This window comes from Curcuma longa, chromosome 10 (assembly GCF_044706935.1).
Source record: "Curcuma longa cultivar G26 ecotype Majalengka, Jawa Barat chromosome 10, ITB_CL_G26_1.1, whole genome shotgun sequence".
NCBI classification, from domain to species: Eukaryota; Viridiplantae; Streptophyta; class Magnoliopsida; order Zingiberales; family Zingiberaceae; genus Curcuma; species Curcuma longa.
Genome location: NC_133870.1, coordinates 1,262,164 through 1,286,107, shown reverse-complemented (window position 1 = coordinate 1,286,107; position 23,944 = coordinate 1,262,164). Strand labels below are relative to the sequence as shown.

Sequence of the window (23,944 nt, the reverse complement as noted above, 5' to 3'; positions counted from 1 at the left end):
GAGAGAGAATTAGCAAATTAGAAAATAAATTTTTTATTTTAAATTGTATTGAATATTTGATAGTTATCGTCCTTTTAGGTGTCAAAAATTTAATTTCTTTCCATTGGCAGATATCTGTTCAATTCGATTTGATTTTTATGTATTTTCATTACTTTTCAAATTTAGTAGGGTTTTATATTTTGTCAAGTCTTAATCAATTTATTTCTTAGTGGTCAAGTTCTTTAAAACAAGTGAGTATTCTTCCTCGCACTGTTTGATTGATTTTATTTTTAAAGTTTAGTTGAGTCGGAGCATTTCTAAAGACTATTGTACACCATGATTCAGCAATTTGGCCGATCCAATTGTACAGCAACTAAAAGAGATAACTCAGCAATGCATCTTCTCCGAGTTTATTTTCTCTTAGACCATTTGCAATAGTCTTATGCAGCCACTAGAGTTTGCAGCGAGAACCATATTTGATGTTCTTCTCCAGCAAACGCTCGAAACAAAATGTGCACTGTCGCTGTCAATCTCATGGCCAGTAATAGGATCCAAGTTCCCAAACTTGTAGGAGGTTATGGGCATAGGAAATTTGTTATGATAAGCATACACCTAACACAACAAATTAAGTTACAAGATCATTAGAAAAATCCTCCAAGACAAAATACAGCTTGAAATACATAAGTGACTTCGACATCTGCTAAAAAAGTATTGCATTTTTGGATGAATTTGCAACGGAGACAGAAAAAAGATCTATGTGGGCGATGCTCTAGTTCATCTTTAGCAGGGATAAAAGTTTAAGGGGTAGATACGAAGTACGTAAATATAGAAACATACTGTACTTAAGGTTAGCAAAACCGAAGAATGTGGATACTCACTTCATTTGTTTCAGAACCGCATACGATGTATCCGTCGCAAACAGATAAGCCTACAAAATTCTGCATTTGAAAAGAGCCATACATCATGACCAAATTATTACGCTAAAGGAAATCTGGAGAACCCAATTAATTATGTTGAGAAACAGCAAAGTAACAGAAAATTTAACTAATATTTGGTTAACTGAAACTCAAAAAGAAAATTTCAAACCTTCTCGTTACTGTGGCCAGTCATGCTCAAAGTGCAGCCATTTGTGGATAATCCTGCTGCAACAGTCTTCTTGAGATTCCAAAGCTTTAAGGTGTTATCAGTAGATGCAGACACAATTGTATCAGAATTCACAAATTTTATGTAGCTCACGGTCCTTCTATGTCCAGCTAAAGTACACCAGGGAATCCTGGTATTACGAAGATCATAACAGTAAATTCTGTGATCAGCAGATCCAAAGGCCAGTAGATTAGATGAATACGGCGAGAACTGTACACAGCACACGTTTGCAACACTCTTGATTGTTTTGATGCATTCCTTCTGCAAGCATAGAATATATTTACTTCAATTTTCTCTTCAAAGAATAGAGAAAATTTTAAGATTCTGATTGTAGACTTTAGTTTAACAAGAGCATTGAGCTGAAGCATTGTAAATGTGATGTAAAGATGCATATTATAAAAGTGCAGTTGATGTCTAGCACCCTTATGGAGTTGTAGAAATAAATAATCTTCCAGAGTAAATACTCAATTTCAATTCACGCTGAAAGCATTCTGGATGATTTAGCCCAATGAAAATTCACAATCCAAATAAGGTAATGCAAAAGATACAGATATATGAATTTGATAGAGAGCTCGCACTTCATGTATGCTCCAAAGTTTCACAGAGCAATCATCACTTCCACTTGCCAACTTAGTTGGAGCTTCCGAAGAGAAGTCAACAGACCAGGCTCGTTTTTGGTGGTCCGTGTACTGATGAAATCCTTGACCAGTGCTAGCATCCCATAACTGCACATGAGGAATTAAATTATCTTGCAAATTTTTACTTGAGCAAATGATACATACCCTAATGAGAATAGTAATGTTAGGCAAATTTTCCGATGGATGCACTTGGGTTTTGGTAGTTTCAAATTAGGGCACCAAGTTTAGTTTGCCTAAATTGCGCACCAGCCTACCTGAAATACTTGATTTACAACTGTTTTTCTCCCACCTGACCGAGTCACCCAATGGACCAGTCTAGGATCCCTCCCAAACCAGTAAAAAAAACCCCTCGAAAGAGTGTTACTTGCAGTGAGGGATCAGAAAAACCATCAGAGAGAGCTTTGGCTTGAAGAATGGTCTTCTGATCATTTTTTACTAGGAACATCTTTTATGGAGATGCAGTTTATGGGGTGTTTTTCATTTCAATTAATCAGCTTGGGCACCAGTTCAAAAGGTGGCTCGGGCAGGATGGAAGAAAAAGGCGGGTAAGGTATTTAAGTTACATTGGGACATAATACTGGGGAAAAAACTTTGTTGTGTTGGGAAATACTGAAATCTACAATATGATTTTGAATAGAAATTGTAGCTTAACTATGCAACTTCCAAGAAGAATATCCTTCGATTGCAGAATATTGGAAATGAATCCATGATCTACAAAATTCTTCAGCTACATGGATCTTTTAGATTAATTTAAGTTAAAAATGATAATTAGTATGGTCAGATATGACATGAAGGAACAAGTTTGAGGATACAGATAAATTACCTTAAACTTAATGTTTGATTCAACATACATCTAAGGGAACAAATTGACACAAGAAAATGTTAGGAAAGATAGTGGAACCCAGAATGTCAACATAATCATTTAGCTCAAAGAAGGAAATATATGAACCTATAACTTAGTAGCTACATGGGGAAAGAAGGAAATGTTTGAGCTGAAAGAAGAGTACATGAGGTTCTAGACCAATGGAATCGAGCTGAAAGAGGGGTAATGAGGTACTGGACAAATGGATGCAACTTTATCCTTACAAGGATCATTAGAGAATGTTTCTAACTCAAATCCTTGATTCAAAGGTTACAAAGGAGAAAATTGACCATGGAAAAGTCTCCATCTATATATCTTGTTTGTGCAATCATGCCTTGAGTGATCAAGTTTGACCAATGATTTTAATGTGTTTGACAAATAATTTAAGTTAGATTAATCTTGTGTTTGTTAATGAGCTTTGTCAAGTATATAAGTGTAGAAATTTTGGCAAGTGAGTTGTGGAGAAGTTCATGTAAGTCGAGATTGACTAAATAGTTTACAGATATAGAAATGCATTAGGTGCTATCAAATAAGGAAGTTCAATAGGAGTTGATAGATAAAAATGTTCAATAGGAGTTGGTAGAAGAGAAGCCATGGTAGGTAAAGGTTGATCGGGTACCTGACAAACAAAAGAAGTCTTGAAGGCTAGAAAGAAGATCTAAAGACAACTACTCTTGACATATGAGTTGTGAGAGATTACAAGAAAATATGTAATTTTGATAAAAAGTATAGGATGTTTCTTGTAATTGATGTTGATGAGCAGATTTAGTCAACCAAAGGTTTAGTTATTTGAATAGTCGAGTTGAATAAAGTCATTTTGATCACAAATTATAGCACTTTGTTTCAACTTGAGTTGAGTCTAAACAATTAACTACTAAAAATAGCTTGCTCTTTGTTTCGTTTTTGTTGACTAGGCAGTCAACTAAAATATAATAAGAATTTAAAAAATAAATTGTTCAAGTGAATTTTATCCAGTTTAGTTGAGAAAGATTTGAGTAATATATTTTTTAGTCAATTGGAATCGTGATCACCCAAATGATAAGCCTGCAACCTAATCTAGTTGAGTTGGTTGTTAAGTGTTGAGTCAATTGAAATGGATTTGAGTCAGCTAAGACAAACAATTGACAAACAAGGCTTCTGTGATGAATATTTCAATCGACAAGTAATAATTTGAGTAGACTATAATTAAATATAATAGTTGGTTAAAGCTTATGCAAGTACATTTTGAAGAGTAAAAAGAAGAGCAAAGGGATCTTGTGTAGGATCAAACTCAATGCTAGAGAGAGGTAAATAGTATTATAAATTTTATGAGCTTTAAAGGATAAAATAACTCTACGAATATTGACAGAATAATACAGCGGAATAAAGATAAGTTATTAAATTAAGTATTTTAAGAGCAATAATATTTTCTAGGTTAACACATAAAGCATGCAACAATTATAAGGATGCACAACATAAATGAATTGATTCTTATTTCGATTAACTCTTTTCTAGAAAGATTCTAGAGGCGGAGAAACCTTAAAAAGAATCTAAAAATAAAACACACAATGATATAAGAATGTACGACAACAATAGAATAATAGTCTTATGCTCGAGTTTTCATTTTTGGAAGATGAAGAACGATGTTGGAGCGTGTTGCTGATGTAGCGTCCAAAGAACACTGAATATGAGCACGAGCACGAGCACGTTGAAAATGATTGATAATAAGTTGCTTGAGAGCTTGCCTCTAGCTCCTTTTATAATCTTTCTTCGAATGCTGGCATGACACCTCTCGGTAGATTGGACCATCCCCAATCGCTTGGGAGACTGTTGACTTGAGTGCAATGTTTATTTAATAGTAAATATTATCCGCGATCCTTGGACTTCCCCCGATCACCTAGAGTTAGGTCAATTTTCATCTTTGACCTGCTTTCTTGAATCGCTCGATCTCATTCCTACCGATCACTTGGACGCTATGGTTGCCCGCTCCTCGCTCTAGTTATCTAGTACACCTCAACTCCAACGTTCGAATGTTATCTCCAACTAGTCGACTGGACTCCCTCCCAATCGCTTGGAACCGTTGGACATTACTTCTATATACTTGATATGCGTAATCAGTATGATATAAAGTTTAACTTCACTCATGCATACCTTGGCTAGATGCTTAGCTCCTAGCTGAACCATCTAATGTAATTTGCCAAGCTATAGCTCCCAACTACCTCCAATTGGATTTACTCTTTCAAAACTTCAGCTCTCAACTGACTCTATTTAGGGTTAATCAGCCAAGACTTTAGCTCTCAGCTAATTCTGCTTGGACTTGCGCTACCTAGTTTCCAATTAGGTCTTTTCTGCTTGGTTCCCAACCAAGGCTTAATCAACTGTCTGGTTTCCAATTAGGACTTTGTACTTGCCTAAGGACTTAACTAATTGTCTAGTTCCCAACTAGAACTTCGTACTTGTCAAGTAACCTACTTCACTTAACACAGAATCATTAGTTCACAAACAAACTAATTTTATGCTTAGTCATACATCAAAACTCTGAGTTCACTGTGGTGCTTTTAGCACTAATGATTTCTCCCTTTTTAATCATATGAAATCTAAGTTAAAGTTAGTTTCACCATAGCAGTTGAAAAAGTTTTAAGAAAGCATAATAAGAACAAAATGTATGATAATCTTACTTTCTCCCCCTTAGTCAGTGCTTTCTCTCCCTTAATTAGAGGTTTCTTTGAGAAATGACTTTTTTAATGGAAAAATATTAAGATAGTATAAATTTTAACTCTTATTAACTTTTCATACATCAAAAATTGAGTTAAAGAGAATGCTCTTGAAAAGGCTTAAGAATGAACTCAATCAGAAAAGTAAACATGTATAACAGACTAAAGAAAGCTAAGCAGGAACTGAAAGTTAAATAAGCATAAGTCAACTATAAGTCAAAAAGGAAAACATTCACATCATCTGTTACAAGTTCATAACAAAAAGAAAACTAAGATAGATTAGCGGGATGTTGCTTGCATATATGCAAAGCACGTAACAAGTCTATGATCTCATACATTTGGTCCTCCAAACACTGAAACATACAGGTGACCTTCTCCTTGAGTCGAATCACTCGCTCCTCTAGAGTCAAAGGTGTTAGAGATATTGTTATGTCAATGTCGAGCTCAGCTGGAGTCTGAACCTCTAGAGATTGAGGAGTCTGTCTCCCATCCTTCCAGACTAAGGTGTTTTCTCTAAGGATCATTTAATCTATAGTGAAGTTTCTAAGTCCTATTCTATCAAAATTGAATAAGAGTTGAATATTCCCTTGGTAAATATCAATCCTGAATGATGCCAAGATAAGAGTCAAGATATGATAGTAGAGCATAAGGACTTGATGATTAGTAATGGTGTGGGACTGATAGATGATAGATCTGAAGATAAGGTTAATGTCCAATTTACGTCTTACTGCATATAGTAAAAAAGAGTGAAAAGTTTGTATATTACATCTTGATCTCGTGAAGGGGTAAAATACATGATACTAGAGTTTTATTCAAGACATAATCTGTCATTCTGAGTTCATTGGAGCAAAAGTTAGTCACAGTAGGATTTCGTTGCCCACCAATGAGATACGTGTAAGTTTGATTCAATGAAATATGGGGGAATGGATCAGAGAAAAGGTTGATTGACAAGTGAAAAATAATAGAATTTGAAAGATAAAGTGCAATTCAAGTTGGTCCTTAATTAGATTAGGTGTGAAAACAATGTCAATACCACCAGCTCTAGATGAATATATAAGGTCGTATATTCTAGTTAAGTTGTTATAGAATTTAACACATAAATCAAGATTTACCATTTGGCTACAATAAATAAGTTTAGACATACCATAGTGGGTTATGATTTCTAGGATGTTTGCACAATATTCTAAGAGAAATTGTCTATTAAAGTATTTAGGAGGTATGAGAATGTATGTATGTTGTTCATATTTAAGTCTAAGGTCTCTTAAGGAAACCTAAAGTCATTAGAAGAAGACTGGGAGGAACTAGCCTCAGTAATACTTTGTTTTCGTCTAACAAAATAAATATTTCTTAACATTAATCTTTCAAAAATAAAAAAAAAACTTTGAAAAGATTAAGTTTAGATTTGTTACTTAGGCATGATGTCATGAAAAGTGACTTTTACTTTGAAATAATGGTCGAAACTAGACTCGAAGGTGAATCAGATTTTTTAGAGGAAATTTGAGAGTTTTAAGTTGGATTTCGGCGGCTGGGATCGCGATCGCCTACATAAAGGTCCTCTGGGCGACCACAAGGCGTGCAATCAACCATAATGATTTTATTTCAGGCGCCTTAGTCGAGGTTATATGGGCGATTATGGGTCACCCAGTCACGCAGGTGCCTAATTTTACTGTAATAATAATTTCCATTTATTTTGACCGGTGTAGGTCCAAACGACTAGGTGACTCCCTGCCGATCGGGATCCGATTTTTTAACTACCCTAGTCAGATTCGTTTGAATATATATTCAGGCACCTAAAGTGGATCCAAGCAACCGAGAGGTCAACATGTTTGACTTTTTGTTAAATCATTAAAAATTTATCAAACATAAGTTCATATAAAAATAGAGTTTAAGAAGTTTCTTTTGATCAGTCCAACTTTAGTCTCAAGTTATCTATCCATAGGACAAAAGCTTTCATGTTGGTCAAGTTGAGCAAAGAGTTTCCAATTTTCATATTTATGAAATATTTGCTGTCAATCTAGGAATTTTTAACTTAATCAATATTTAAGTTTTTAAGCTCTGATTCATGTTGATGCACTGGCATAAGCATCTATAATCCAGACTTTAATCCTATGCACCTCACACATTTTCTATATTTCACAAACACAAACAAGTAATTCCTTAGTTGCTTTGTGAGATGTTGGCTGCCTAGATCTATATGTACATGCAGTTTATGATGAATACATAGGCTAAATCCAATTGTAATAAAGTAAAGTAAATATTAGTTTTCAAAACTATTTTAATTTTAAAAATGTAATCATGGTTCAACTTAATCCTAAACTAAAAATTAAAACTTAGCTCCCCTACTTAAAAGGTCTAACACATTTTAGTTTAGCATTTGGGTTAACGTGACAAGCATTTGGGTTAATTATGTGAATATGTTGTTTAGATACCCAAAAGTATTGATTTCCTATTTGATTGACTAGGCAGATTTTTGAGACCCATGTCATCTTACTTTTAATATTTTGGTTAACTAAAGATAAGTAAAAGATATGGTTCTGATTTGAGTTATATTAAAGTCCAATTCTTTTATAAGCAACTTATTTAGTTCTAAACATCATACTCAAATACTTGGAGCTAGATGTAAACTTGCTTAATGTTGACATTAGATCACTGACTTAGTCCTTTAAGTAGGAATTTTCTTCTTCAAGCTTTGACACTTTAGTTGAAGTTTCAACTTTATTTGATGAGTCAGAAATAGTCTTTCCGTTAAGTAAAGTTTTAACTTGTAACTTGTACTTAGCTAAAGTTCTAGTCAAGTATAATACAGTAAGGTAAAATTTTTTAATGATTAGGTTTGTTTCCTCACTGGTTGACTCATCTGAGCCACTACTTTGACTAGACTTTGAAGTTGATTCAAGATCAAAATTAAATTCAGACTTGTATCTCTCTTCTATAGCAAATAATGTTAGGAGGTTAACTTGATCTAAGTCTGACTCTAATTCTGAAGAAGACTCATTCCAAGTTGCCTTGAGTATCTTTATTTTCCTTTTTATCTTTGTGATTTTATTTTTCATTGTCTTTTAGAAGTGGATGATCTATTTTGAAATGTTCCTTTTTGTTGCATTCAAAACATCGGACATTGGTTAGATCTTTTCATGTGATTTTCTTTTTCACAAACTTCTTAGAATTTTTTTTTATCGGATCATCCGTTTGACTAGATTTACGACTTCTGAAGGTAGGTCATCTTCATTAGTAGATGATCCGGACTCGAATTCAGATTCAGATTTAAATTTTTCCTTAGATTTTGACTTAAGCATAGGTTTCTTAGCAATTAAGATTATTCCCTTTTGGTCTAGATTAGTATGTTTATGAAATTCAAAATTACAAAAAAATTATCTAATTTTATTATGAATAAGTCTTTGGAAACTTTGTAGGCATCCACCATTGACGTCCATAAGGTTGTTCTTGGGAAGGCTTTTAGGGCCTTCGGAGGTTGAGTTGATTACTACGGGGCAGACTTGCTGCAATTAGTAAGGGTCGAATCTCGGTGAAACCAAGGCAATACCCTCCCCCATAGTGGTTAACTGTAGCTTTCCAATTTACCTCCTCACAAAATGGTCGTGGGTCCGACCATATGGGGCCGCTAGGGTGGCGGATTCCACCTTTTGCTGTATTAGGAAGGCTTTGAGGGCATACTTAATCAAGTCGCGATTATCGATTTGTTCATTGAGTGCATGAATGTCATTTAGGATTTTCTTAAATCGGCTATACAATTAACTTGTTGACTCATCAGTCCTCATTTGAATATTCTGAAGCTGACTTAGTAATAAGTCCTTCTTGGCGGTTCGTGAGTCAACTGAGCCTTCATGAAGCTCAATGAGTTGTTCTCACAACTCCTTAGTACTATTAAAGAGTCTTACTTTACTCAATTGTTCCTGAGTTAGACCACATTGGAGTGTAGTTATAGCTTAAGCATTAGCTTGAACTTTCTTGTTGGTGTCACTTATTCAATGACTGAATTCGACTAACTCGCCATTTGGATATCTGATAGTTCAAACCCTACCTTGATGATCATCCAATTTTCTATCTCATTTATGAGATAGTATTTCATCTTTTCTTTCCAATAGGTAAAGTTGTTGCCATTGATTAGAAGAGGTTGGGTTGTGTTGTAACCTTCTTGCAAGGCCATTTAGAGTTGAAAAGTTGGTTGAATTAGGATTTGATCTTTAGATTGATTTATTCTGACTTAAAATGCAAACTTCATCCTAGGTTAGATTCAGGTTTTACTTTAGGCTAGTTAAATACAAAGTTTCTAACTTAGCTTTCAAGTTGTGGCGAGGCACAGGAGCCTTCTTGAATATCAGAGCAACGACCACTTTCTTAGACAAAATTAAAATGAGAACTTTAAACTTGACTAGCTTTAATACAACTTCTTGGTCTAACTAATTTAGAATAAGGTGAGTTATTTTAAGTTAATTCCACTCGATCGGGTTTTCCTAACGTACTATCAGCTCAATCCACTCTCATACTAATTTGTAGGATCGAACTTAATGCTAAAGCAGGATGAATAGTATTACAAATTTTACAAGCTTTAAAAAGTGAAAAAGAACTCTAAGAATATTGACAGAGTAATGTAACAGAATAAAAATAAACAATTAAACCAAATATTCTAAGAGTAAAAATATTTTCTAGGTTAACACATAATTAATGCAACAATTATAAGGATACACAGTATAAATAAATTGATTTTTATTTCGATTAACCTTTTCTAGAAAGATTCTAAAAGTAGAGAAACTTTAAAAAGAATCTAAAAATATATAAAGCATAGAATAATACAAGAATATATAACAATAATAGAATAATAGTGTTACGCTCGAGTTGCCATTTATGGAAGATGAATAGCGAAGATACAGTGTGTTGCCGACGTAGCGCTCGAAAAGCACTCAATGTGAGCACGGACACATTGAGAATGATTGATAATGAGTCGTTTGAAAGCTCTGCCTCATAGCTCCTTTTATAGGCCTTCTTCGGATGCTAATCGACTGGACCATCCCCGATCACTTAAGAGACTGTTGGCGTAACTGCAATGTTTATCCAATAGTAAATATTATCTGCGATCCCGGTCAATTGGATTCCCTAGGGCGCCTGCAGCTTGGTCAATTTCCATTTTTGACCTACTTTCTCAAATCGTTGGATCTCATCTCTACTGGTCTCCTAGAAGCATCTACTGTTGGTGCAAGATGCACTAAGATCTTGCCTAGAGTTTCGATGTTTGACAATACACCTAAGTCTGGTCAGTTTGACCAAGGGTTGACCCAAACAGGATCTGATGTTTGCATGTGTGGAAGTAAGTGAAGTCTAGTCAGACGACTAGCAAGAAGACCTAGTCGGTTACACTAGGCAGGGGAAGTCCTTATTTGGAGGATCAGATGGAAGTCTTGGCAGAGTCGAAGAACTAGGTGAAGTCTGGGCTGGTCTGGAGGACCGAGTCGCAGGAGAAGTCTGGGCTGGTCTCGGTGACTGAGTCACAGCAGAAGTCTGGGCTGGTCTGGGTGACCGAGTCGCAGCAGAAGTCTAGGTTGGTTAGAGAGAACCGAACCGCAGCACAAATCCTAGGAACTGAGGACAGAGCCAAGCAAAAGTCCAACAAGTCAGGAGGACTTGGTTGACAAAAGTAAATTCTTCAGAATGGAGTGGGTTAGACTAATCCAAGATTTCGATAGAAATCTGAAGTTAGACCCACAGATAAGGTTAGGTTGTCTTGTTTGCTTGTATGCTTGTCTTGCAGGGACCAGGAGCTGGAAGCAAGAGCAAAGGAAAAGTAAAACAAGGCAATTGAACCAAGTCAGCTCAGCTGAGTCGACTCAGATGAAGGCTTGAGTCGACTCCAGCTGATTCAGCCGAAATCTGAAAGTCAGTACATTGATTTTCTGCTAACTCGACCTGGAGTCGACTCAGGTAACGTTTTGAGTCGACTCAGGCTGATTCAGAGTCAAAAGTTATCACAGTTGACGCCACAACGACTGGAGTCGACTCAGGAGATAACTGAAGTCGACTCAGAGAGGATAACGGGCGGAAGCGATAAAACTCTATCTGGCACGTCAGTTGGAGTCGATTCAGATAGGCATTTGAGTCAACTCAGGACCAGTATAAAAGAAGGCTTCGACCAGCAGCTTGAAACACAATTCATACGTCCTTCTTTCCGACAAGAGCTGCTACCGAACGCAACAGAGGCCAATCGCTTACAACCGGGGAAGATCCAGGAGGAGAGCGCGGCGCTCAGGACTTCTGGATCGGCTAAGTGTTTGGTTCATTATTCTTTAATTTGTTGTTATTATTGTTTGTCTATACGAACTGTAAGACGGATTTCTCCGCCTCCGAACGTCGTTCGGAAAGGAGACCACTAGTGGACGGGCGCCTCCCGAATTAGGCCTTGGATGTACTAACCCTGGGGGGTTAGGAACCAAGTAAAATCCGCGAGTCCCCTGCATCTTATTTCTAATTCCGCTACAAGTGCTTTTAATAGATATCGAACGAAAGTGAAAAAGCGACTACGCGCTATTCACCCCCCCCTTTCTAGCGCGTACAAGATCCTACATCTACGGTCAACTAGACGCTGCAGTCACCCACTCCTCGCTTCAGTTGTCTGGTACACCTCAACTCCAACAGTCGAAGATTATCTCCAAGTAGTCACCCGAGCTCCCTCCCGATCACTTGGAACCATTGAACTTTACTTCTCTGAACTTGATGCATGTAATCAGTATGATATAAAGTTTAACTTCACTCGTGCTTATCTTGGCTAGATGCTCAACTCTCAGTCGAACAATCTAGTGTGATTTGCTAAGTCATAGCTCCCAGCTGACTTTCCTTGAACTTGCTCTGCCAAAACTTTAGCTCCCAGCTGACTTTGCTTGGATTTACTCTACCTAATTCTCAATTAGCTCTTTTCTGTTTGGTTCCCAACTAAGGCTTAATCAACTGCCTGGTTCCTAACTAGGATTTTGCACTTGCCTAGCTTCACTAGGACTTAGCCAATTATCTAGTTCTCAACTAGGACTTCGTACTTATCAAGTAACCTGCTTCACTTGATACAGAATTATTAGTTCACAGACAAAGTAATTTTACACTTAGTCATACATCCGAACTCTAGGTTCATTGTGGTGCTTCCAGCACTAACATCTTGTTCAAGAATAAGAAAGCTACTACTACTCTATTGCTCTCTAATTGTCTCTACTTTAATTTATAGTCTTTTATTTTGTTTGGACTTGAGGCCTTTACCTTTAAGCTTTATTTTCTTTAGATAAACTTTTCTTCGCTTTATTGTTTTTATCTTATTGGAAAAGCTTTTGTCTGAGGTTTCCACCTATAGTAAAGAGAAAGTATAGTGGTTCTTCAAGGGGTGAGTCACCTTTTGAGTCTATAAGAAGGAATTTAGGATTCTGAACCATACTAAAAGAATCAAATTAGAATTTCTTACTTTATTAATGTCTATCCTACTTCCTTTTTACATTTCCACTATGCAACTAATTTTTAATTTAGTTTTTATTTGTCTCTTTATAGAACTTCGCTACTCACCCTTCCCCCTTTTGCTACATATGATCCTATATTTGGTATCACATATGATTGCTCTAGAAGGCCTCACCGCCTATAGAACCTTGAACTTGAGAAGAAAACGCTCTATATTTGGTGTTAAAGCTCGACCACTCTTGAAGGATTAATCGCCACCAGAGACTACTTAAAGCTTATATATGCAATGCAATAAGGATTCAACACCACACAATCCCATATTTAGATGAGGTAAAATTTTCTTATTGGAAAAGTTGTATGGAATATTTTCTAATAATAGAGTTCGATAATTTGATCGTCACCAAGAAAGGATCTGAGGCTTTTATCAATAAATTTGGAGATCCAATTGATTTCGACAAATGGAGTGACAAAATAGAAAAGGACGGACAAGAAAATGTCAAAGCTATAATCACACTTCAATATGGACTCTTATTGGAATAATTGAACAAACTCGATACTTTTAAAAGCACAAAAGAACTACAAGAGAAGTTAATCAAACTTCATGAAGGGTCAAGGGGTCAAAATAGCTTGATTTAAAATGAATGATTTTGAAATTAATTAACTTGAAAAAGAAACTGAAATCTTGAAGTCACAAATATATGATTTAAAAATGATCCTAGAAAAATTCGCACAAGAGTTAGAATATCTTGATTTGATAATAAATGGTCATTAAGAAAATTTTAGCAATGTTGGACCAGGATATGAGTAAAAGAAAAAGGAAAAGGGATGCTATTCTATTATTTTTAGTGGTTAGAATTAAAGAAATATGTAGAAAATGAATACCCAAAAAATACTTAGTTGATAAAGTTGGATCCAACTTGTATTGGGTTTCAAAAAATTATAGTATCTCAACTTGTATTGGATTGATCTTGTAGCTTGGCTACAAAGACCAATATTAAGTATTTCCTAGAGATGCTATGCAAAACGGAAGCAACAATGTAAAATAAAGGAGAAAGCACATGAAATACTCACCTGAACCACTCCATCATAATCTGTTGAAGCTAAATAGTTCCTGATGTATTTGTTCCAACAAACGCAGCTGAGTTTGGATTTACTTGACATCTCTAGCACTGGGTAATTAATGTCGAGAGTGTAATTTTGAAGGGCATCAAACTCGAACACTTTGATTTTCTTTGATGCTCCAGCAGCAGCAAAATATTCTTCATTTTTGTCGAAGCTCAAGGAGCAGATCACATTTGCAGAGTTGAGGATATCTGGATTTCTTAAACTACCACGAACTACAAATTTTTTATAGCAAGCATACTTGCATAAACCTTCAAAGAACAATCCTCGTTGATCAGAGGATTCATCCTTCATATAAGAAAGTTTTGTGTTATTTCCAAATGTATACAACTCATTTGGGGCCTTTAGAATGTTTATGTCTTGACGTAGTGCCGAGCTAATATCAATTTCTGAAGATTTGGATCTCATGGAAAAGTATGCACTTTCAATACTTTCAAAGTTATTCATTAATGTCCTTGCATCTGTATTAACTACAGAAAATTCAGATCCTAAATCCTTAGGTAGTGGTTCTTTGCAAACATAGAAACCTGGCATACCTGCAGAAGTTTCCTGCAAGAGTATATCTCTGGGCATATGTTCATTTGAGAAGTGTCTCTTTTTTATGTCTCTAATGTCTTCTTCAATGGAACTAAGGTTTTCCATCAACTTGTCTATCTGCAACTCTTTGTGTTTTCTTAATGTAGACAGAAAATGCAACAACAAATCTGCTTCCGAATGTTCATAATCAATAGTTGAAGATAATTGTTCTGTAGTTGACAAATCTCTATCTTTACCAAATACATCACAGTTCATAATATCCCTGTCATCCACAAAAACAAAAAGCTCTTAATTGTAACAAAAAGTTGATAACATTTTAAATCTTCACCCTTGGCACAAGTTTCTTAAGTAGGAATTATTGACTCAAGCAAAAAAATTTTAGGACTTCCTCTATCCTCCCCAAACTTGTGATTAAAATGCTCAAGTAAAATTTGGAGAATGTATAAATGTGCGATAACATTCATCCAAACAATTTTTTAAAGACATCAAGTTAGTTATTCATGCATGTTACTCTGAAGACTGTTCATGTATAATGAATCAAAGAATTATGGGAAAAAACTTTTTGTGCCACAAAAATATCCAAGTCCGAGAAGAGCTTATCATAATTGAACCAATAGAAGGACCTTTTAAAAGAGGCAAAGTCATCGGTATGGGAAGATGATTTTGTATAAGAATTTACTGTATTTTGAGAATTTCAACAATTAGCTGGCCTGAACCTATGAGCATTGAACAGTTCAAGAATTTTAAACTCCCCACTTATAATTCCAAGAAAATAGATTAAAATACACATGTTTTAAAACTCCCCACTTATAATTCCAAGAAAATAGGTTAAAATACACATGTTCTGGATCGAATTTCCCATATTATTCTGACTAATTGTAGAGCAATTATTAGGACATGAAATCTGTGTGTTATTGCTTCCTATCATTTCAAATGAATATAGAATCATCAAAATGATTTTTGGTTATTGTGTAATATTAAAGTTTCCAAAAAATAATTCATGTTAATTAGTTGTAATCTAAAGCCATAAAATATAATTTGTCATGCAACTGCTTTACTTTATTTATATACATTGAACTAATGAAGAATGGAAGAGTTGAAATTTTCCTTAAAAACAAAAAACAATAGACATTTTATGAGTGTCGTATGTTGCCAACGTGCTAGTTCCTTGGCCATTTTATATCATAAGGCTCACAGGTCATCCAAAAATCTTTATAAACCACTTAGCTAGGGACAAGACTATTGAGATTATTCAGATCCTTATTATCCATGGTCAAGGTCGATTAAACACAATCCTATTATGTTTTATTTTTTTCAATGTTGCTAGTCATAATAGTTTGCCATATCATTCCCAAAATCCCCAAATAAAGCAAAGAAGGGCATCTCCTAAAAATGGGCAATGCCCTCCAAATAAAAAGACTACACTTGCTTTAATAGTATTTAGGAACGTGCAACTAAATACAAAACAAAATATTAAATGCAAGATTACCTTGTTTTTGGCCGTGAAGAAGGATCTGGATGGAGCATCCATAGGCATATTCCAGATTCCTTAGGTTGTTTTGATAGAAAATTTGGAGGAAGAATCCGATGGCGTAGATTTAACATTGCCGCAAAATGGACTTCGCGAGATTCAAAATGACAAAAGAGCTAGAAAATTATTGCATTGGTTAGCACCTTAAGGAGAAGAGCAAAAAGTTGACGGTCTTAGTGTCTACACTTGTCATATTTTGGATAGATGTAACTATTGAGAAATTTAGTGTTGAAAAGCAGTTTAAACATGTCATAGGAGAAGAGGTCCACGCCCTAAATGCATAAATATTTGGATAAAAACTCATGAATGTCCTCTACTACATCAAAAATTGTGCAAGAAATATGCCAAAAATTGATAGTTAAAACTTAGTTAAGATGTAAAGGTTTACTGGCGTTGACATCATGCATGATCTTAGCATGCTCAACAAGTTTTCTACAACCATATAAACACTAGTCTGGTGCACTCTACATTCACTGAATCTAGTAAGTCATTTGACAAATAAAGAATAGCATGTTTGATTTTCTAGAAAGAATTCTTACCTCAAACAAAAGAACCCCAAGACTATAGATGTTGGATGAAGAAGAATATAAACCCTCATTTAATTCTTCAGGACTAACATACCACCTCTCCTCCAACTTCAAAACTTCAGAGATTGCATTATGGCCATTAGAAGAGAGCCCAAGGATTACAGGAGACGTTTGGAGCATGCATGAACCATTTACTAGAAGTATGTCGCAAATTTCACAGCAACTTTCAACATTGGATGATTGTTTGTCAAAATCTTTGCTTAGTTCTTCTTTCAGGACACTAGAATGTCTGGAAAAAATCAATTTCTTAGTTGAAGCTTCAGCAGCATTTCTTTTTCCTAACATGCTCCTTCTCCTCTTCCAAGTGTTTTCCAAACAATCCCCATCCAACTCTATTTTGCCAAATAATGATTCCTGTTGACCTTTATCAATAAGAGGACCAACGTATTTAACTTGTTTTGTAGGAAAAATAATAAAATGAGATGGCCGTAAATGCTTTAGAATGAATCCTTGAGAATGCAAATTACTGACTAGATCCACAATCAGCTTAAAGATGTGTAGTTTTTCAACTTCACTTACTTTGTTTTTAGGTTTAAGAAAACTTCTTATGCTGATTCCCTTTGTAGGAATCCCAGATAACTTGTTGTTGATTGTAGCTGAAGGAGATGCTCTATCAGCTTTAAAATGAGTAAATTGTCCATTTTTATAAGCACACTTGTGAAATTTGTTATCATCGTGGCAACTGAGTTCAATAGACTTTCGTTTCAAGGCATTCATGACTAAGAATTGTGATCTAGTGTCATCCAAGCCATTAGTTTGTGAAGGACTAGTACAGTGTTTATCTACATTGCCTGAAGCAATATATTTCTCACTTTGAGTTGAACAATCACATAATTGTGAAAGATTTTGATCAAACTGACTGCTTGAGTAAAGCTTATGGGTATTTGTTTGGTGCAGGAACGGAATACCAGTGTCCATTTCATTCAATATGTCTTCATGTAGCAAATATTTTGGCCTCAAAACAATCTTTCCTGTATCCTCTTCCAGGCCCTTCCTCAGTTGCAAATCCTTGTCACTGTCTGTCTGATCATCGGCAGACAGGTACGGTCTCTTGTAATTTCTCAGGGTCAATTCTGTGACAGGATCTTTTGAAGCTTTTGTATATAATGCTTCATGCTCAAATTGTGGTTTGGAACCAAAGTATGCACTCTGACTGACAAACAGTTCTGAGTTGAGCTCAGGATAGCAGACAGAAGAAATGTTTTCAGACCAAGTCATAGCTGGCATAGTTGCTGGAGCAGATATTTCCATAACATTGTAACTTTGGGTTTGCTCCTCTAGATGTTCCATCTCTTTGAACTTTAGGTGATCGACTTCTAAACCACCCACAGTATCATTAATATCAGTTATCGCCTCCATTGTTCACAATTTATTACTGAATCAAAAGACTTGAGCCAACAGGCTCTCTAAAGGTGCCAAAGCTTCATCCAAAATAAGAAGCAATTTTCCTCTGCCAAGAGAAAATTAATACACACAGCTAGGTGTCCAAGGACCTGAAAGAGAACATAACAAGATCATAAAATGTTCATATGCCTTTAATATACATTCATCACAGAAAGATAAGGAATACAAGATATCACAGGTTGAGATCAACGAGCTACAGATAGTGAATCATCTACTACTTTCCAATCTAAAGAATAAATGAAAATTATGCGAATAGCAAAAGGAGTTGAGGTAGTAATCTAACAATATATCATGTATTGGCGAATATGTATCTTGGACAAGGCAAGCATAATTAGAAAAGAGAGACGAAGGTTAAAAAGTTGTCCTTGTGACAAAACCGAGGGAGACATTGCACAATCATGGAAAACAAGGTTACCAAGTAAATCATATATATGAAACTATATATTTGATTTCCAACTCGGAAACCTCCTATTGGTAAAACTCCTTAAAATATAATCTTCCCCACGTTGACTGAGCTGCTCTTATATGTTAGATTTCCAAACGATGTGTATCATCACAGCGTATGGAAATCCACTTGGTTCACATGCATAATGCAGATCATTGGATCCATAAGTTGTGCAAATCATAGAGATGGCGCAGAACCTAGAGATTGGATAAATCTTAAAACCTTAGCAAAATTAAAAAAAAAAGAAACAAAAGTCAAATCGCTGATGAGCAAACAAAATCAAAAATTGTTGCCAGTAAAATGGAGAAGAAAATAGGGAAATCTAAGCCTTCACAAACTTAAGAAAGAAGCAAAATCCAACCCTTTTCTTGTAATAGCAAAAAAGCTGCAAGCTGGCTGTCAAATCTGCATCAACAACAACTAATGAACAGCCGCAACACAGATATATTTGTCCAGAAGAGCCGAAGTAGAGATAAAAATGCATCTAACAAAAAAATATAAAAAACATTGAACATTCCAAACGAGGAAATAAGGATCATTGAAGAGCTTACCGTGAAGGGAAACTCCGGGGTCCTCGAGGCTTTCGACTCTATCCCAGTACAAAATACTGATTAGTTATTCCGTAGCAGCATCTCAACATTTTTCCATCGACAGCAGCTACCTCGCCCGGCGTCAACACTAATTCATTAGTGTATTAAAGACTATATATTCTCATGGACATTTGCACTAGAAAAAAAAAACAATTGTTTCATGGATAGGCAGAGGTTGGAGGAAAGGGTGGGGAGAAGATATTATTGGAATAGCAGTAAGAAGAAGAAGGACGTTACGTGGACAAGCTTGCGACCAATGCTTCGGCGCATTGTTTAATGCGAGAAGAGCTTTGTATATTAAAATAAGATAAGTGAGGTTTTGTGGGGTCAGCTTAGGCGGCCGCATCATCCACGGAGGAGGTGGCTGAAGGATGACCGGAAGATGAGCTTATGTGGACGGGAACGCAATCTTTGAATTGATAACCTCCACCTTGGAATTGGATAGTGAAGAAATTTAAAATAAATGTCCTGGCTTTGTTAAATCATTTCATCACAATTTTTTATTTTCCATTTGGCAATTTATTAAGCTGATCGCCTAACGTTCAACATAATTCAAATTGAGCACACCTGTTCTCAAAATACACTTTGATTCAAATTCTTAGTATTAGGATGGATCCTTGATGAATCAGGAAGTTAGAATGGCAATAATGTTTGACTTTAAAGATTAAAATTTTTTCCTTTGTAAGTTTTTTTGCAGGCTCAAATAAACAAATATGTTAAAGTGCGGAAAAATATAAATAAGAAAAGTATGTGCTAACACAAAATGATTTACATAGTTCGAAACTTAAACTTTTAACCCATGGATTATGGACTCATAAAGTAAGTCACCCATCAAATTCTACCATCTTTTCTCCTTGAGGCAGAAAAATTGATTACAAAATGCTCCTTACAATAAGAGCAAAACAAATCAAAATTTTATAAATCAAATAACAATTGGACTAACAATGAAACAATGAGGCAATGGGAGTTTCTTTGACTTTTTCTTAATGCCCTATTTAATTGGAATTACGGAAGCAAAATTGAAGAAAAATTTTCATTTAGGAGAAGTTTTGTTGATGTAATCATGCCCTTGTAATCTGGATCGATCATGATTTTGATGGTTCAAATAAAGAGTTTAAGTTAGGATCATTTTGGATCTCAGATATGCATGAATTCGTGCATTTGATGCTGATAGACATGAAACTTGACATGACCAAGGTGTTGGTGGCATGAAGGCTCAAGGTCCATAAAAATCAAGGAAGGATGACATGGACATCCAAGGAATCATGGATGAGGAGCATCAACGCAATGAAAAGCCAAGAAGGCTTGGGTAGACTCTATAAGAGATGAGAGTGAGAGAACTTTTATGCATGGGTAAGGATAGAACTCATATCTAGGATAAATTGAGCCTTAAAGATGATCGTAGTTAAAGTATTCGTCTACTAATACATTATAGTAGTCAACTAGACCATAGTAATTGATTGCTAAGTCCATTGATGATCAAATAGAAAAATATAATGTCTTTGTTCGACCCAACAATCAACTATCCAAATCAATTGCTAGACAACAATTGATATATAACAAGCACCAGTCAACTAGTGATCCTAATAGTAAGAGACAAACTTACCATTAAAAGGCTAACTAATGTTATTGTGGTTAACATCAATCGATTGATGGGGTCGTTAAGTGAACATTGGATAACTTATACAAGTCAGCAATCAACTAATCAAATCTTAACAGTTAATTGAATAGGGAAAAGGTTGTATTGAAGTTTGGATTAAAGCTAGAGCTAAATGTAGGACTGAAATAGGCGATAGAACGGGGGTGACTATCACATGTAAAAACTTCTTTTTTCTTTTATGAAAATAAACATAGGATGCAGTGAAAAAATAAATCACAAAGACACTATCAGTTACTTGATTTATAGTCCAATGATTATTACTTTAAAGCCCACAATTCTTTGGACCATTTCTAATTGGGCAAAACACTAAAATCCTTCTTTTTGAAAAACTTTCGGAGAAGAAGAGAAATCTCATACAAGAAATGAGGAAGATAATAATAAGTTACTATCCACTTTAGAATAAATGCAAGTATAAAATGAATATAATGACAACTTTATAATAGAGTTTCATTTTGATTGTCGGAGAATCTCTCGGTGTCGTAGTAGTAGTACTTACACGGATAAAAGCAGTAGGGAAAAACAAAGTCGATGATGTAGGATCGAACTCAACACTAGAGAGGGTGAATAACGTTATGAATTTTATAAGTTTTAAAAGATGAAAAATAACTTTAAACAATATAGATAGAATAATGCAATGAAAAAAAGATAAACAATTAAAGCAAATATATAACTAACTTGATAATAATATTTTCTAAGTTAAGCAGGTAAGATTTCTAGTATAAATTGTAAGGACGTGCGATATAAATAAATTGATTCTTATTACGATTAACTCCTTTTTAGAAAGATTCTAGAGATGAAGAAATCTTAAAAAGAATCTAAAAATAAAGAACATAAGAATATAATAATATACGATAACAATCTAATGATAGTGTTACATTTGAGTTGTCGTATTTAGAAAGTGAAGCGTGATGTTGCAGCACGTGGTCGAAGTAACATCTGAAGAGCACTGAATGTGATCATTAGCATGTTGAGAATGAGATATTTGAAAGCTCCGTCTCATGGTTCATTTTATAAACGTTCTTTAGATGCTGACATGACACCTCCCGGTCCACTAGAACATTCTCGATTGCCTGGGAGACTACTGACGTGGTTATAATATTTTGTTGGTAAAGGGAGCACTAGAATCGAACCTAAGTTTTGATAATGGTAAATGGTTAAAGTTAAGCTTACTTGTGATCTAACAAGTTAACTAAGTGTGCAGGCAGCACAATCAAGAAAGATCTAACTGGAGGTTAGGCAAGAAAAAGACCTAACTAGAGATTAGGCAAGGCAAAGTCCTAACTAAAGGTTAGGCAAGAAACTCTTAGCAGCTTAGGGACACCAGGTGGAATGGAAATGAAAGAGTCAGATAGGACTAGAGATTAAGTCGGACAAGGACTCGGGGTCAAGTGATCGAGGCTAAGTAGGAAGTCCAAACAAGGTCTAGAGGACTAAAGTTTAACAAGGTAAGCTCTTAGAGTAGAGTAGTTCTTCCGAAAGGAAGAATGGGTAAGGATGCATCCTCACTCAGAGGACATCCTTAGGCGTCAATCCAACTAAGAGAATCATGTGAGTTCCAAGGTTGAGGGTCGGAAGGTTGAGAGACTGTCAAACTCATGCATTCATATTATTGTACTAACATTGTCTTGCAGGGTTTTTGTGCTAACATCAATTTTGTAGGATCGGTAGACCGATCGACTGGATTGTAGATCGAATAGGATTGGTAGACCAATCAGCTAATTCGGTATACCAAACAATGATGTGACATCCAACTTGGCATAGGATAATGATGAGCTTGTTGATGTGGCAAAGAATAACTGTCGACTAGCTGACGTGGCATAAAAAGTTATTCGGAAGCTGACGTGGTGGTAGATGATCGGAGGATCACCAGATCAGTAGACCATCAAGGGGATCGGTACACCAATCAAGCGGATTAGGATATGAATCCCAAGGCGATCAGTATACCGATCAGTATACTAATCAGGTCCTATTAAAGAAGGTCATGGCCAATGCTTCATCATCAATCATCCAAGTACTTCAACTCCTACTACAGTATGAAATGCTGACGCTACGACCAACTACTATGTCGTCACTAGTGTCGATCTATAAATCCCTCATCTCTGTATAAGTTGTTTTTGTTATTTTTATCTTTTGTGCTTTCAATTGTACAATGAACAATAAAGTGTTACCTTCCTTGTCTTTGTAAAGACGAGACTCTTTCTCATTGCGAGAAAGAGTCTATTAGTGAATTGTCCAACGAAGTGGTCAAGGATTGTGGGTCTTAAAGTAGTAGTTTGAGGTTGTGAACCAAGTAAAAGCAAACTTATCTTTTGTGTGCTTTTGAGTTCTTTGTTTTACTTTCCACTGCTTAAATCTGAAATGAAAAGGAGTTTTTAAAATCAAGTGAAAAAGCGATACATACTTACTATTCACCCCCTTTAGCACGCTTCTAGATCCTACATATTTATCCAGTAATAAATGTTATCTGTAATCCAGGTCAACTGGGATCCCCTCGGTCGCCTAGAGCTAGGTCAACTTACTTCTTTGACCTACTTTCCAGTATCATAGAATTCATTTATATTGGTAACTTGGAGACATCTACAGTTGCTTAGATGTTGTGGTCGCTTGCCTCTCGCTCTAGTCGCCTGCGAGACTTCTATTGCAACAGCTGAAGGTTATCTCCAACAAGTTGCTCGAACTCCCTCCCGGTTGCTTAGAACCATCGAACTTTGCTTCCCTATACTTGTATATATATATATATATATAATAATTAAAAATAAAAATATTTTTATAAATATATAAATATATATATATATATATATATATATATATATATATATATATATTATGATTACTTTTGTATATTTTATTTAAAAAAACATTTGGTATAGTTTTTATATTTTTAATTTTTTAATATTTGAAAGTATTCAGGTCACTCAACACATGGGTGGTACATAACTTGTGGGCTGCAATGGGTGATCCATAACTCATGTTATTGGATTGTGCTAATGTATTTTTTTTTATGAAAGGTAAATATTGTTATATCTAATAGATATCCTAAAGGCAATCGTCTTAAATATTATCTTATTTATTTGATAAATAAAATTTACTATTTGAGTTATATGATTTGATCTTAAACTCAATTAATGAAGTTCACAATACAAAGTATAGCATGTAAGAAATTATTATTGAATTATAATTAGTGAATATCTCATCATGTGTAATTATGTTTTCCTAATCAATGAATTGATAAGACTAGACATCATCAATTTTATGAGATAAGTACATGTTATACTTAGTTTACCCAAGCAGTTGATCCTCACTGGCT

At 35.2% G+C, this 23,944-nt stretch overlaps 1 protein-coding gene across 5 annotated transcripts; it reads right to left on the bottom strand.

The window, feature by feature from the left end:
- Positions 1-237: 237 nt before the first annotated feature.
- Positions 238-19,048, bottom strand: LOC141836700 (protein SUPPRESSOR OF PHYA-105 1-like). 5 transcript variants are annotated; one of them, XM_074724212.1, is made up of 9 exons: positions 18,939-19,048; positions 16,491-18,031; positions 15,910-16,067; positions 14,411-14,682; positions 13,833-14,371; positions 1,701-1,847; positions 1,066-1,383; positions 858-917; positions 238-591 (listed from the first exon to the last, which is right to left on the bottom strand). In XM_074724212.1, exons 2-9 carry the CDS (start codon positions 17,895-17,897, stop codon positions 400-402), a joined length of 3,093 nt encoding a protein of 1,030 aa, XP_074580313.1. In that variant the 5' UTR covers positions 17,898-18,031; positions 18,939-19,048; the 3' UTR covers positions 238-399. The 5 variants fall into 5 exon arrangements, with proteins under 5 accessions (XP_074580313.1, XP_074580315.1, XP_074580316.1 ...); XM_074724214.1 differs by having other exon boundaries at positions 13,833-14,353; positions 14,420-14,682; XM_074724215.1 differs by having other exon boundaries at positions 13,833-14,344; positions 14,420-14,682.
- Positions 19,049-23,944: the final 4,896 nt, after the last annotated feature.